The sequence below is a fragment of the Protobothrops mucrosquamatus genome, unplaced genomic scaffold (assembly GCF_001527695.2).
Source record: "Protobothrops mucrosquamatus isolate PMUCROS unplaced genomic scaffold, P.Mucros_1.0 scaffold3630, whole genome shotgun sequence".
Taxonomy (NCBI): Eukaryota; Metazoa; Chordata; class Lepidosauria; order Squamata; family Viperidae; genus Protobothrops; species Protobothrops mucrosquamatus.
Window position 1 is genome coordinate 28,176 of NW_015389592.1, and position 13,972 is coordinate 42,147.

The 13,972-nt window shown below is 46.0% G+C and overlaps 1 protein-coding gene across 1 annotated transcript in view; it reads right to left on the reverse strand.

Annotated features, from left to right (window-relative positions):
- The window catches only part of ZNF638 (zinc finger protein 638), a 37,849-nt gene extending 25,866 nt beyond the window's left edge, over nucleotides 1-11,983 (reverse strand). Inside the window, exons 1-7 of the mRNA XM_029286428.1 lie at nucleotides 11,738-11,983; nucleotides 10,553-11,656; nucleotides 7,365-7,426; nucleotides 6,502-6,543; nucleotides 4,389-4,669; nucleotides 1,793-1,928; nucleotides 65-191 (exon numbers count right to left, since the gene is read on the reverse strand). Of these exons, the coding sequence (XP_029142261.1) occupies nucleotides 65-191; nucleotides 1,793-1,928; nucleotides 4,389-4,669; nucleotides 6,502-6,543; nucleotides 7,365-7,426; nucleotides 10,553-11,656; nucleotides 11,738-11,983 (1,998 nt within the window). The remainder of the gene's footprint in view (nucleotides 1-64; nucleotides 192-1,792; nucleotides 1,929-4,388; nucleotides 4,670-6,501; nucleotides 6,544-7,364; nucleotides 7,427-10,552; nucleotides 11,657-11,737) is intronic.
- Between the last annotated feature and the right edge of the window lie 1,989 nt (nucleotides 11,984-13,972).

Below are 13,972 nucleotides of genomic sequence, written 5' to 3' on the forward strand. Positions count from 1 at the left end.
AAAAAGGCAAAAAAGCGCGCATTTCAGCAAATTAAACACATTAGAAATTTAAGAAGTTGCTTACCTCATGCTTACAACGGTTGACTAGGATGTCACTCACTTTTCCGAAAGGCTGAACTATTTTCTTAATGTCCTGATCTGTAAAACCATCTTCTGGCAATTCAGATATTTGAAGAATAGTCCCCAGACTCCTGGGTTTACTCCAAAACTGCAAATAATTTTTTTGAAGTAAATTTACATGATTTCTCACATTTAATCTCTCATATACAAATACCGTGAAACACAATATAGCTGATTTATAGATTACAGCTAACTTAAAAGAACCCAGTAGCAGGACAACAATGATTAAAATCTACAAAGCACATCCTCTAAAAATCTACTGAAAGAACCTCAGACAATAATGATAAATTTACATTCCCGTAAAGCAGAGGGCTTCAAAGTTGGCCCTTTTATGACTTCTGGACTTTAACGCCCAGAATTCCTCAGCCAGGCACGTTGAAGTCCACAAGTCATAAAAGGGCCAACTTTGAAGCCCTCTGCCATAAAGACTTCATACAATCTACAGTAACTTTTAGAGGGCAGTAACAGGTTTGTCAAGATGAAGCGATGCCTCCTACATACTGAATCGGCCCGAGTCCAAACTGAATCCAGCCACTTAATGGATTAGGTCCTTTGGCCCAGAGCGGTGAACAATGAACCCACATTCTATTCCCTCCGAGAGCTGTCATCAAAGTGCAATTTCTAATGCAGTAAAAGAGGGAAATCATACAGGTAGCCCTCCACTTATGATCACAATAAAAAAGATTTTATTCTTTTTTTTTTTTTACTGTGGTCATTCAGAGAATCACACTGTTGTTAAGTGACTCAGGCTTCACTTTGCTTGTTGGAAGCCCCTGGGAAGGTTGCAAGTGGGGGTCACGTGACCCTGGGAGACTGCAGCCACTGTAAATATATATGCGGGTGGCGAAGCACCCAAATTCTGACCACATGACTGCAGGGACGCCTGCAACCGTTGTAAAGGTGAGGACTGACCATCGGTCGTTTTTTTCCAGCGCCGTTCTAGCTTTGGGTGGTCATTAAATGAGTGGCTGTGAATCAAGGACTATCTGAACATATATGTTCCCGTACGGTAAGCCATCCCTTTGGCAATATAGATTTTATTTTTCTTTCCATTTAAAGTCAGTCAAACCTAATCTAATTTGATCTGGCCCTACTTAAGATTTTGGACCGAGTAGGGCATCCTTCACACTTTATTTATTTGGCCAAGTGTGGTGAAACACATAAGCAATTTGTCATTGCTTAGCAATTGAAGTTCCATATAATAATAAATTATTATTATCTATAATAATTTCCCTCTTCACCCAGAGTAACCCTGTGGTAACACGGGCAGCCAATAAATTTTATAAATAAATAAATTAGTTGTGTGTCTAACCACGCTTGGCAAAAGCACAAAGTTATGTCATTACTTTAACTCAGGGGTCTTCCAACTTGGCCCTTTGATGACTGGTGGACTTCAATGCCCAGAATTCCTCAGCCAGGCACGCGTGCCTGGCTGAGGAATTCTGGGCGTTGAAGTCCACAAAAGTCATCAAAGGGCCAAGTTTGAAGAGCCCTGCTTTAACTTGACATTAATCAAGAGTGGCCCCTCGCCCAGTGGCTCTGGTTATGGAAGTCTGACTCTGTTTAGGCGCTCCTGCAAAGGAAAAGCACCACAGCCACACAATCAATGTCCCACGATAGGAGCGTGGCAGCAGCTCACGTGGTTGGAGGCTAGGAAGACCATGTTTGAGACCCGAGTTGCTGCTGCGTGGGGGCGTGAGCTCCCGTCATTCGCTCCAGCTCCTTGACGGGGGCATGCACGGACATCCCGCGGGTGTCCCTCCGGGCAACGGTGAAGCCACTGGCTAATCCTTTCATCCCGGGAGCGCCTTGAAAGGTGCCACCGACACGGATGGCACGGGGACGGGACTATCCTACGAAGACCGAACAGCGGGAGCAAATGCGGACAACCTGCCTTATTAAGAGCATCTGCTTCTTTCACTGGCACTTCGGAAGGCGGCTTCTTCGGTTTTCCCTCCGCGGCGGTTTCTTCTTTCTTGGGGCCCTCAGCAGCCTCCGCGACCTTCGTTTTCGCTTCGGAGGAGCCGTGCCGGGAGTGTCCTTCTTTCTTGTGCGGTTTTGCGGGAACGGCGGGATTTCCTGTCTTCCCCTCCTCAAAGTCAGGCGATGTTTTTTTCCCTCCCGAAAAGCCCTGGCCGAAGGCTTGTTTGTGGATATGTTCAACGATGCGAGGTCCCAAGCATTTCATCACCGCTTCCAAGGCCTTATCTGGGGAAGGAAGGAAGGAAGGAAGGAAGGAAGGAAGGAAGGGAAGAAAGAAAGAAAGAAAGAAAGAAAGAAAGAAAGAAAGAAAGAAAGAAAGAAAGAAAGAAAGAAAGAAAGAAAGAAAGAAAGAAAGGAATGAAGGAGGGGAAGGAAAGATGAAAGGAAAAAAGGGAGGGGAGGGAGGGAAGGAAGGGGAGAGAGAGAGAAAGAAAGCAAGAAAGCGAGAAAGGGAGAGGGAGAGGGAGAGGGAGAGAAAGAAAGAAAGAAAGAAAGAAAGAAAGAAAGAGAAGGAAGGAAAAAAGAAAGGAGGAAAGGAAGGAATGAAGGAGGGGGAGGAAAGAAGGAAAAAGGAGGGGAGGGGAGGGAAGGAAGGAAGGAGAGCAGAAAGTAAGGTAGGGAGGAAGAGAAAGAAAGAAAGAAAGAAAGAAAGAAAGAAAGAAAGAAAGAAAGAAAGAAAGAAAGAAAGAGGCTTTTAAATTGATTCCTTGGCCTTGTGTATTTTAAAGACTGGGAGACCTCCTTTGAGACAAAACAAGAAGTCTCCAACATTTTTACCAACACATACAATGAAATAGCATGAAAATAAACCATGATCTTAAACACTGAGGGGAAAAAAAACATTTTTGGAATGAACATAACATAAACTGCATCGAAGATGGGGAGGAACTTGCAAATCCCTACTCTCTTGACAAGGAGTCACTGGGAAGGGTCTGGAACATGCCCAATCTGGAAAAAGTGTGTGGGAAAGGAGGATATAAGAGGCGACAGACACTCCAACACATTAAGTTAGACCAGAGGTGTCCAACCTGGGCAACTTCAAGACCAGTGGACTTCCCAGAATTCCCCAGCCAGCTTGTGCCCATGCCCCTGCTTTGGGAACTCCATGTAGCTCCCAGACGATCTTCAAGAGAAGCTCCGTGCACAGCTTACACCAGGGGTGGGCAACCTGGGCCCCTTCATGACTCCTGGACTTCAACTCCCAGAATTCCTCAGCCAGCATGGGGGAACTATGGCCCCTTCATGACTCTATACCAGGGGTGGGCCACCTTGGCTCTTTTATGACTGGTGGACTTCAACTCCCAGAATTCCTGAGCCAGCCATGCTGAGGGGAAAGGGAGAGGNCCATGCTGGCTCAGGAATTCTGGGAGTTGAAGTCCATGAGTCATGAAGGGGCCATAGTTCCCCCATGCTGGCTCAGGAATTCTGGGAGTTGAAGTCCATGAGTCATGAAGGGGCCATAGTTCCCCCATGCTGGCTCAGGAATTCTGGGAGTTGAAGTCCATGAGTCATAAAGTGGCCTAGGGCTAGGGCAGAGATAGGCAACCGTGGCTCTTTTATGACTCGTGGACTTCAACTCCCAGAATTCCTGAGCCAGCATGGCTCAGCTTGGAAACCTCTCCCTTTCCCCTCAGCATGGCTGGCTCAGGAATTCTGGGAGTTGAAGTCCACCAGTCATAAAAGAGCCAAGGTTGCCTACCCCTGGCTTAAACCGATCGTGGAGAGTATTTGTAGCTCGGCACTGAAATGTGAGGTCCTTGGTGCTCTCTGAGCTGAGCTGTTTTCTTGCAGACGATTCATGACCCCACCAGGTAATGTCGTCAGTGCCACTGATGAATGATGAAGCTACAGACGACCAATGCACTGATGAGGCTCCCTAGTTGGGTCACGAAACGTCTGCAAGAAAGCAACCGAGGACCCCACATAGAGCTTACTGCAGTAAGCCAACGAAGAGGTGTATCAGGCAAAAGTAACTCCGTTTCGGCTCATACCCAAACTGTGGAGTAAAATTGGAGGGGTCCCAAGTTGTTGTGTGCCTACTCCCGCTTTCTCTGTTTTTAGTATACAAAGTGGGTTGTTTTTGTTTTTTAAATGAATTCTCTAAAAGTCTGCAACGAAAATGATCGCGTAAGTAGGCCGGCGAGCAATTAAATGCCATCTTCCCACTCCAGTGAATGCACCTAAATATTCTCTCTCTTCATCAAATGAGTGCTGTCTTTAGTCCAGTTTAAAATGGGATACATCTGGCTGCCTGGAAGGCAAGCCTCTATCAACAACCCTCTTACCTGGAGATCGAATATAGCGTCTGGGCCCCCCCTCTCTGCTGGTAGACCTTTGAAACGACGGAGCGGGGTTGTAAGGCCGCCATGGAGACCTTGACCTTTGTCTGAAATTGGGGGGTCGTGGACTTCGACTCCTTGGCCTGCCTGGCCTGTGCCTGGGACTCCTGGATCGGGACCGCGTTCGACGTCTGGCGTGCCCAGAACTGGAGCGTCTCGAGCGCCTGGGGCTAATGCTGGCAGAACGCCGCCTGACCCCGCTGTTTTCATTTCTGTCGCCTTCTTGTCTAGGGACAAAGAATGGTATGCATTACCTGGTGGCTTTGGTGTCATGTGAAATGGCCCTCATGCAGCGAGTCCTCACTTAACGCTTATTTGTTCAACGACCCCTTGAAATTATGATGGTGCTGAGTAACAAAACAGAGGGACCTTGGAGGTCTTCTAGTCCAGCCCCCTGCTCAGGCAGGACATCCTATTCCCATTCCAGACTCTTCTTAAAAGCCTCCAGCGTTGAAGCACCCACAGCTTCTGGTGGCAAGGTGTTCCAGTGGTTAATTGTCCTCACTGACGGGAAGTTTCTCCTTAGTTCTAGGTCAGGGGTGTCAAACTCAATTTCATTGAGGGCCACATCAGCATTGCGGTTGCCCTGGGGGTGTGTGGCCAGGGTAGGTGTGGCCTACTGGGTGGGTGTGAATGGAGTGGGTGTGGCCTACTGGGTGGGCATGGCCAGCTCTACATCATTCGCGTCAAGGGTGCCTGTGGGGGCCTGGGCAGGAGTGGGACAGATCTGAGGGTCTCTGGCAGAAGGGGGTGGGACCGGGGCAAGCGCCAAAGCATGGTCCATTTCTTCATTCCTCACAAAGGGTGACCCCTCCCCAGCATGCACCCAGGGGGCGGGGGCGACGTGGCAGGGGCTGGTTCCTCACTGTTTCCAGACGGCCTTGTGGAGCTAAGACTGAATGTGTTTCAGCATAGATGGCCACCACAAAATTGTACACTGGCTCCCTCCGGCCGACCTGGGCCAGGGCCAAGGCAGCGGGGGCCGTTCCCTCACTGTTTCCAGGATGGCTTCGCGGGCCGCATCCGGCCCCTGGGCCTTGTGTTTGACATGTCTGTTCTAGGTTGTTTCTCTCTTTGGTTAGTTTCCATCTGCTATTTCTTGTCCTGCCTTCAGCTGCTTTGGAGAAGAGGTGGACCCCCCCCCCTCTTCTTTGGGGCAGCCCCTCAAATATTGGAACACTGCTATCATGTCACCCCTGGTCATTCTTTACATTAGACAAGACAAACCCGGTTTTTGAAACCCTTCTTCGTATGTTTTAGTCTCCAGTTCCCTAATCAAGGGGCTTATGACCAACAGCTCAACGTTCTGGCTGTTGCAGAGCCCATGTTGGTTATGAACAAAGTTCAGCCCCCCCCCCAACTGCATTTACAGCCACCTTTTAGTCACCCACCTACCCACTGCCACCAGCATCACCCCCCACATAGCCCGCTGTCCTGCAGGCCACAACTGTACCACCTGGCGGGCCTGCTTCATGCTGCCTTCTTTTGTGCCGGTGCCGCCAAGACCTCTCTCGCCCCCCAGCCAACTGGTCTTGATCCTGCTAACCAGGACTTCCCTTTTTCAAGGTAGGTCTGGTGGGAAAAGGCCTCAGTTGGGCCCTCAGGAAAGCCAGTTCCTAGCCAGCTCTTTCTTTTGCAAAAGGAGGTCCCTGTCTGGCCCGCAGAGGCTGCCTGGAGAGGTCCTAACCGGGGCAGGAAAGAGGACCCGACAGCGCCAGTGGGAAAGGAGGGGCGCTTTTATTTTTATTTATTTATTTTATTATTTCAATTTATATCCCGCCCTTCTCCCGAAGGACTCAGGGCGGCTCACAACATTATTAAAAAACAAAAAACAGACCCACACACCCCACCGAATAAAACCAAATTAAAACCGATATTTTAGTGTTGTTTGATAATTAAATTTTGCAACCTTTTCCAGTAACAACTGCCATGCAACCACTATGATTTATTATTTTTGTGTAGTTCTTTTCATTAATATGCCGTTAATTCAGTAAAACGTCTTTGGGAATAAGCAATAAAGGAGAACCATCACATCCCAAGAAAACGTAATTGAAGCTACCTTTTTGATGATGAATGGGATTCTGGATTCCAGTCAGGGTATCTATTTCAAAAATAGAACTATTAATGCGAGAAACAAGCTTTTATATATACATATATATATTTTCCCCTTAAAATGGATTGCCAAATTGGCCCCTCATGTACCGTCCCCATTTTCACTGTCTGCCTAGCTGTGTTTCCTACAGCGTTCTCACTGCATGCCTGCTGAGCTTTAAAAAGCTGGAACTGCTGTTCCAAATAATTTGCCCAGATCCTACACAACTTTTCAATGTTAGGCTGAGAATTTCAACTCTCATTCTTTCCTACTGGTCCTACAGCTACAGGTCAGTGTTTTGGCAAAACCCACAGATCCACATTTTGCAAGGTCTGAATAACAAGAGTTGGAAGGGACCTTGGAGGTCTTCTAGTCCAACCCCCTGCGCAGGCAGGAAACCCTACACCATTTAACTTCACAATAGTTTCCTACTGACATAAGCAACTGGCCTGTCCGTGAACCACTGGCTGGTTTACATATATTGGCTACACTTATGTGGAAAGGATCCCACTCTTGATTTCTCCCATCTTCCTATGACCACGAATTATCCCAGAGGGACTATGGACAATCCTCTTCCTTGCTTGGTCTCTTAATGTCCCATTAATCACACGAAACAACTGCCCAAAGAATGGAGCAATCCCTTTCAGAGGGATCATGCTGCAAACGTTCCAAAGGATTTCATTCAAAAATACAGCAGGAGCAATGATGTAAAAGTTTCTCTCTATGAGCTACGGTTTGCTTAATTCAACTGTTAACTGAGGTGTTTGTATTAAAAAAGACAGGGACCCGTGGCCTCCAGAATTTAAGAGAAATCAAATAAAAACTCTTACTGTTGGCGTAGCTGGCGGCAGCTTTCAAGGTGTGCGGAAGAATTCTGATGCAGAAGCCAATCCTATAGAGAACAAGCAGCCGGAGTCAAGATTAAACTAGGAACTAGGATAATCGCTCATTTTAAGCGTTACACACACATACAAACCACCTGTTCCAAGAAGATAAAATGGATAGATCTGTTCACCTCCCTCCACCAATTATCTTCAAAGCCACCCTGTGACTCATGCTCAGTTTCTCCAAAATTCAGGAACTCTCTCATTTCTTCTGTCAAGGTGGGAAGACAGACTAGGACACCCATTCTTGAAAAAACCCATTCTTTCAGCCTGTGCTATTCCCTGCGGAATTCAGCCTGCCAAGCACATCACAGCTGAGCCCTCTGCTGTACAGGAAAGAGCCCTTGTGGCTTGCCAAATACTTAACCTGCAATTTTATGCAGGCTCGAAAGAAATCAATGTATTAATAGAAATGCTGCAATTGCCAGAGAGAGAGAGGGGGAGGGAGAGAGGGAGGGGGAGAGAGAGAGAGAGGGAGGGGGAGGGAGAATAGGCACTGCTGTCTTCAGCATGCATTCTGGTTGGGGCTTCATTTATTTATTATTTATTATTTAAATTTATATACTGCCCTATCTCCCTTACGGGACTCAGGGCGGTGAACAGGCAATAATAAAAATCACAATAAATATTGAATAAAAAGCCTGCTCTAAAATACCCCATATAAAACCCCCAGCAAAGCCCAATCAAAACTACGCCAGGCCGGCCGCATGGAATAGATGGGTTTTCAAGGCTTGGCGGAAGAGGTGCAGGTCCGTAGTTGTACGTAGGTCGGGGGGGTGTAGGTCATTCCAGAGGGCAGGAGCTGCCACAGAGAAGGCTCCCCCCTGGGGGTCGCCAGCCGGCATTGGCTGGCCGACGGTACCCTAAGGAGGCCCTCTCTGTGGGAGCGGACTGGTCGAAGGGAGGTATTTGGTACAGGAATGAGTGGGAAAGTGGAGGAAATGGGGCATTTTGAACAAATTGAGGATGTGTGTCTTTGGGGCTATTAGGAGCACCCTACCTTGACCACTGATTTCTGTGAAGCCCCAGGAAACACTAGCTTCCATATCCCATCGTGACTATTATCAATTATTATCAATTCATCCCATCACCAAGGTTTGTGTCAAAAAGCTCCTCCTTTCCTGACTTCCCCAGACCTAGGACATTTCCCTTTCTGGGATCTCACAAGACTGGATCCCATTTCAAGTGGAGTCTCCTACCAACATGGCATTTATTATAATAAGCATCATTTCTTTAAAAAAAAAAAAAAAAAAGCTCAAGTCATGCTTTGCAGGCCACCTCTTTGGAACAAATGAGACATATGCCCTCTTAAGATAAGCAGCAGCTTATGCCCGAATGTGGGAGAGTCAAAATAAAACCAGTCATTTATATGGCCCTTTTGCTTCGCACGGGGACCAAATAAAAACATGGAGGAAGGAACTTGGGATCTATTAGCTGTGTTTAAGGCCAACCACAATAACAAGCCACTTTCGCACACAGCTGACCTAGCCCAACGCCGTGAGCTCCCGGGAAACTTACATTGTATTTGCATCTGGTTTATTCCCAAAGATTTTGAAAGCTTTGTACTTTTGGATTAGCAATGGGTCTGTCTGGTAAAATCCGTTACTTGTGGAAGGACTGAGCGCTAACCCTGGACCTCACTGACAAAGGGAGCACATTAATAAGCCACTGAGCCCAGTCAATCCACTCCAGATTATCTGAGCCCAGGACAACACCATAAAATACGTCGTACTTCAAACCTTCAGTTTAGGATTGAATATCCGATAACGTTCAACATTTTGTAGTGCATTTGGCACTCTGACTGATGTAAATGACCATCCTAGGCTGCCGATACACTCAGCTTTATATGCCTGTATGTATGTACAAATTAAAAACAAGATAAATACTAGTGACTATGTCTATCAAATCTATTTTAAGAACTGTTAAGAGGCTGAAAATACAAATGCTGAAGGAAAAACTAGAATTAAGCTTGTCCTATTGTCTAACAAATGGCAATATTACGTTCTATTTTGTTACGGTCACGTGCCAAAAATACATTCTCAAAATATCTGCAGTGATGTTCTTTAGTTCCTGTTTTATCCACCTCTTGAACTGTCAAGCAATGAAAAATACTGAGCCTTAATTGTGCTTTAAGAAAGAAAAAATGTAGCTATGTTGGATGGGGATACCAGACAAGGCCTTGTGGAATGAAATTTTACTGTTATGTGTTAGGATTTGTGGTTAAATGTTAAAAACCTTAACCCTCAGCTGCCATTTTCCTAAGCTACAGAGGTCCATGTGTCTCAACCTGCCCTTGGAAGCCCCCAAGTCATTTGGGTTGCCTTCTTCCACATAGCCTCCAGCTATTTTATTCTTTTTCAATGGTGTGTGATGTCCAGAACTCTACAAAGTGTTTGATATGTGCACCTACCGCAGATTTTCATACAGGGATTGTTGAAATAATTTGCTTAACGGAGAACAAACACAGTAAGCAAACAAACATAGGAAATAATATTTATGTACAGATTGTGATCAGTGAGTGTCTCATTGCTGTACTAAAGACTCTTGAGATTGGTCCAGAACATTTCAGAGGCATATGCAATATTACTGAAATCAGAGAATAGTCAGATCAAGACCCACCAAATTTGAACAGATTCCAGGTGTGACCAAGGTGCTCTGGGTTTTAATCTGGTGCAGTAAACCTTCAAATTCCTAAAACGAGTCAGCTCTAAGTCATCATTCTCCAAACTCCAGACACTCTAAAATGTGCTGGATTTCAGCTGACATCCTTGCCAATCAACACCTCCAAGTTTATGCTGTTTAAGTAGAAGTCTAGGCATTAGCCTATTTTGCATTTAAACCTTGTATGGCTTAAAAGGGTCAAGTGGTGTGTTGAATAAGACAGAAAAAAAAGCATGCAATCCAACTGTTTGGACAAAGCTAGTTAAATATCTTAACTATTACTGTCGCTCTTCATTAAGAACGGACAGTAATAGAAAAGACATTTGATTCAGATACCTCGTTCTAAACTTCCGGACATTTTAAAAGAAATAAAATGCATACTGGGTATAAATATCCACAACTTTAACTGGCCTCCAACACAGAGATAACGTTCTGTATAAATTACGTAATCTGACGGGGAGGATTTGACTCACCTTCAAATGTCTACATTCTACATTACACAGAGAACACATATGTGGAAATATTCTCGGAGATGCAGCGTAATAATCATTCATCATTGACGGCGTTGGCAGCCTCTTCATTTTCTGGGCGTCCATCTTGGGAAAAACGGGGAGCCAGGAGGCCTTCACCACCCCAAAGGGAGACTTCATAGGCCCTTCCATCTCTTTCCGGAAAGATTTGTCAGCGGGAGGAGGAGGAGGAGGAGCCGGTCCTGGGGGAGCACTCGGCCGCGGTCTGGGCTCCTCGTGAATCCGGTCACGCCTGTTCATGCCGCCCATCATTTCAGGTACAAACGGTGGCGGCGGCTGGTTCATATTCGGCATCATGGGCCGAGCTACGGGTGGGGGAGGCAAAGCCTGCCGAACAGGTGGGATCCCAGGCTGAGGTAGGGGGGGCGGTGCCACAGGCGGCATGATGGGTGGGCCTGCTGGAGCTACCCCGGTTCCTGTTGAAGGGAGACACAACCCGGACATCTTGTTAGAGGTGTCCATGGAGAAAAAAGACGGGGTGTTGGGCGTGCTTCTCTGGAATCCCATCTGCCGGATTAATTCTTCAACTGCGTTCATCTGTTTGCTGGTTATGCCGGCCGGCGGCGTCGGCTGGCTCTGAAATCCTTTCAGGCTGTCTTTAGGGGGCCCATCAGAACCGTAGACCTTCACGTCGAGGGGGCCCTCGTCGTATCCGTATTTGCTTTCGTGCCCATAATCGATTACTTTGCCCTTGATCATGGGGCCGTGGCCGTCGTCGCTGCGGAAGTTCTCCTTTTCACTGCTCTGAGGGGGCAAGTCTGGCAGCGGATGGGTCATTTTTCTCATACGGATGTCCCTTAAAATTATAGGCATGTTTTCAGGGGTCAACTGGTCATCTGGATAGCGGCTAAGTTCTTCCAGGTCCTCGTTTGACAATCCAAAGCTCGCCAGGATACTTGAGGCGCTCTCATTGGTATACCGGCTTTGAACGGGTGGGGGATAGTCTGCCATCCTTCCTGGGATGGGCTGACTCTGGCTGTTATTTCCAGGAGGAAACGGATTGTCCCAATGAGAACCGCATCCTTCCATCTTCTGCTGCTGCTGTTGGTGCTGCTGCTGCTGTTGGTGCTGCTGCTGCTGTTGGTGCTGCTGCTGCTGGTGGTGGTGGTGCTGCTGCTGCTGCTCCATATTCATTCTCTTGGCCGTTTGTCTTGGGTCCATTCTGAGTGGAGGCACCTGAATGTTCGGCCTTGGAAATCCTGCCCTCATTTCTGATCCCATGAACCTTTGGGGCATTCCATCAGAATTAGGTGGGAGCTGCCTCTGAAGACCACCTGGTCCAGGTCCCGGCCCATGAAAAGGCCCATGCGGGATTGGATCAGGCATGTTAGGTCCCCTCGGCCTTGGCGGCCTGCTTCCTCTAGGGTTAAACATGGCTAGTTTCAGGAACGCCTCATTTAACAACGCAGAGGCGGCTATAGAATAGTTGGGAGCCACCGGGTTGAACTGATGCAGAGCCAACTGGGTCTTAATCTGAGCAAACTGTAAAGGAGGGAGGCCCAACAGAAAGGGGCTGACAATGCCAAGGTTCAGAGAATTCACAAGAGGTGCAACATTTTCCAAGAACACCATAAAGCTGAAAGTTAAAACACACAAAAGTTAATTACATTTATTTTTTTTTAATCTATTTTTTAAAGTGGTTTTTACTGCTTTTAAGCATTATTGTTGGGAAACTGTCTCCTTTAATCAAATAACTACTCATTTGGCAAAGTGGTTTGCTTTTAGCAATTCTTGATTGGTTCGTTTTACTTCTGCACTACGTACTTAAAAGTCTAAATCTGGGTTCACACATCATAAGAGACATTTGTGGAATAAAGCACAGGGGTGGAATTCACATGACTAGCTAAGCCAAGACCAAACTAATCACATTATAGCCACCCACTTTGGGTGATAAGATGGGCGACGTATAATAAATAAACCAGCTAATACGATGTACACAGCCTAAAAAAACTTCATATTCAACTCAACTGAAGATGTTTCAAATGTTGCAACTTTGGTGATTTTATTATATTCTCTCTGAATGTAAAGAACATTTTATTTACAGTGTCATTAGCAAAAAAAATCGTAATACAAAAGGGTGCATATAACTGAACCTTCAATCCTCTGCATTTCCTGGAAAATATACATACAGAATTCAGTTCATATGCTCTAATACACATAGCATCAACTGTACCTCCGGCGTGGTAGTAGCAATATTCAAGCAGCACTAAGCACAGAACTATTGTTCAATAATGTTATTAATTACCTGGCAGGCATTCTAAAAAAGAAAATATTTCACAAGAATTACTGTGTTTTCTATTGAACTAGGAAAATACTGCAATATTTTGAAAGTGGACACAGCAAGGAACAGTATATTCTCATTTATTTGCCTTCTATTCAGCAACCACCACCATGGCCTTTTTCCATGACTGGGGGGTGGGGTGGGTGTCCCTCCATTCTGAGATAATGCTAAAAAAAAAAAAAAAAGCAGATGGCAGCAGCCAAACAGAAGACACCAGCTCAGCCAGAGTTATGCTGGTGGGCAACCCATGTCAGCGACGATTCATGAGTAACCCTGGTTCTTGTGAACCTGAAATGGCCAAGATAGAGGCAGGCAACAGTGATTCCTACTCTGTCCAGAAAGCCCCAACTAAGCAGATCTCAGCTCTTTAGAAGACTATCTACTCGGTTCAGTCTTTTCATTTATATAACTATTACGATATAATGTAATCGCAGCCTGCTCTCAATTTAACAGACCAGGGGAAAGAGGTGCCCATGAAATCTGAATGCATGTAATTAATGTAATCGGTGCTCTATATCAGTGTCCACAGTGACCTAATTTATGCAAGCTGTGGACACTGATATAGAGCACCGATTACATTAATTACATGCATTCAGATCTGGACGGCTTTGGAAACAACAGATTTTTGCCCATGGTTTAGGGACAAAGTTCAAAGTAAATTTTCTCTACTTCATCTGAGGTCCAGAGAGTCAAGGTGTTTACTGCACTTGTCAAGCAGATTATAAACTGAACACTCACTGTGTGAAACGAAGTTAGCAACTGGGCTACAACTTGAAAAAAACAGGATCACAAAATCATAACATTAAAAAAAAAAAGCTGGTAAGAAGAAATTCTTCATCCTGACTTGGGGGGCAGTTCCAAAAGTATGGGCTAATCCCAACCCCACCTCTGGTCTAAATGCTCAGCACTCAAAGCATGGATTTACAGAGATGCATTCAGATGCTTTAAATAACCTAACTACTGCAAAACATCCAGAGCCTTAAATGTCAGCTTCGGTGCTTGACACCGATACAATGATTGCAATACAACCTGGTATTTTGCCCCAGAGGTATCCTGGCAGCTCTGTTTTCAGACTTCCATGC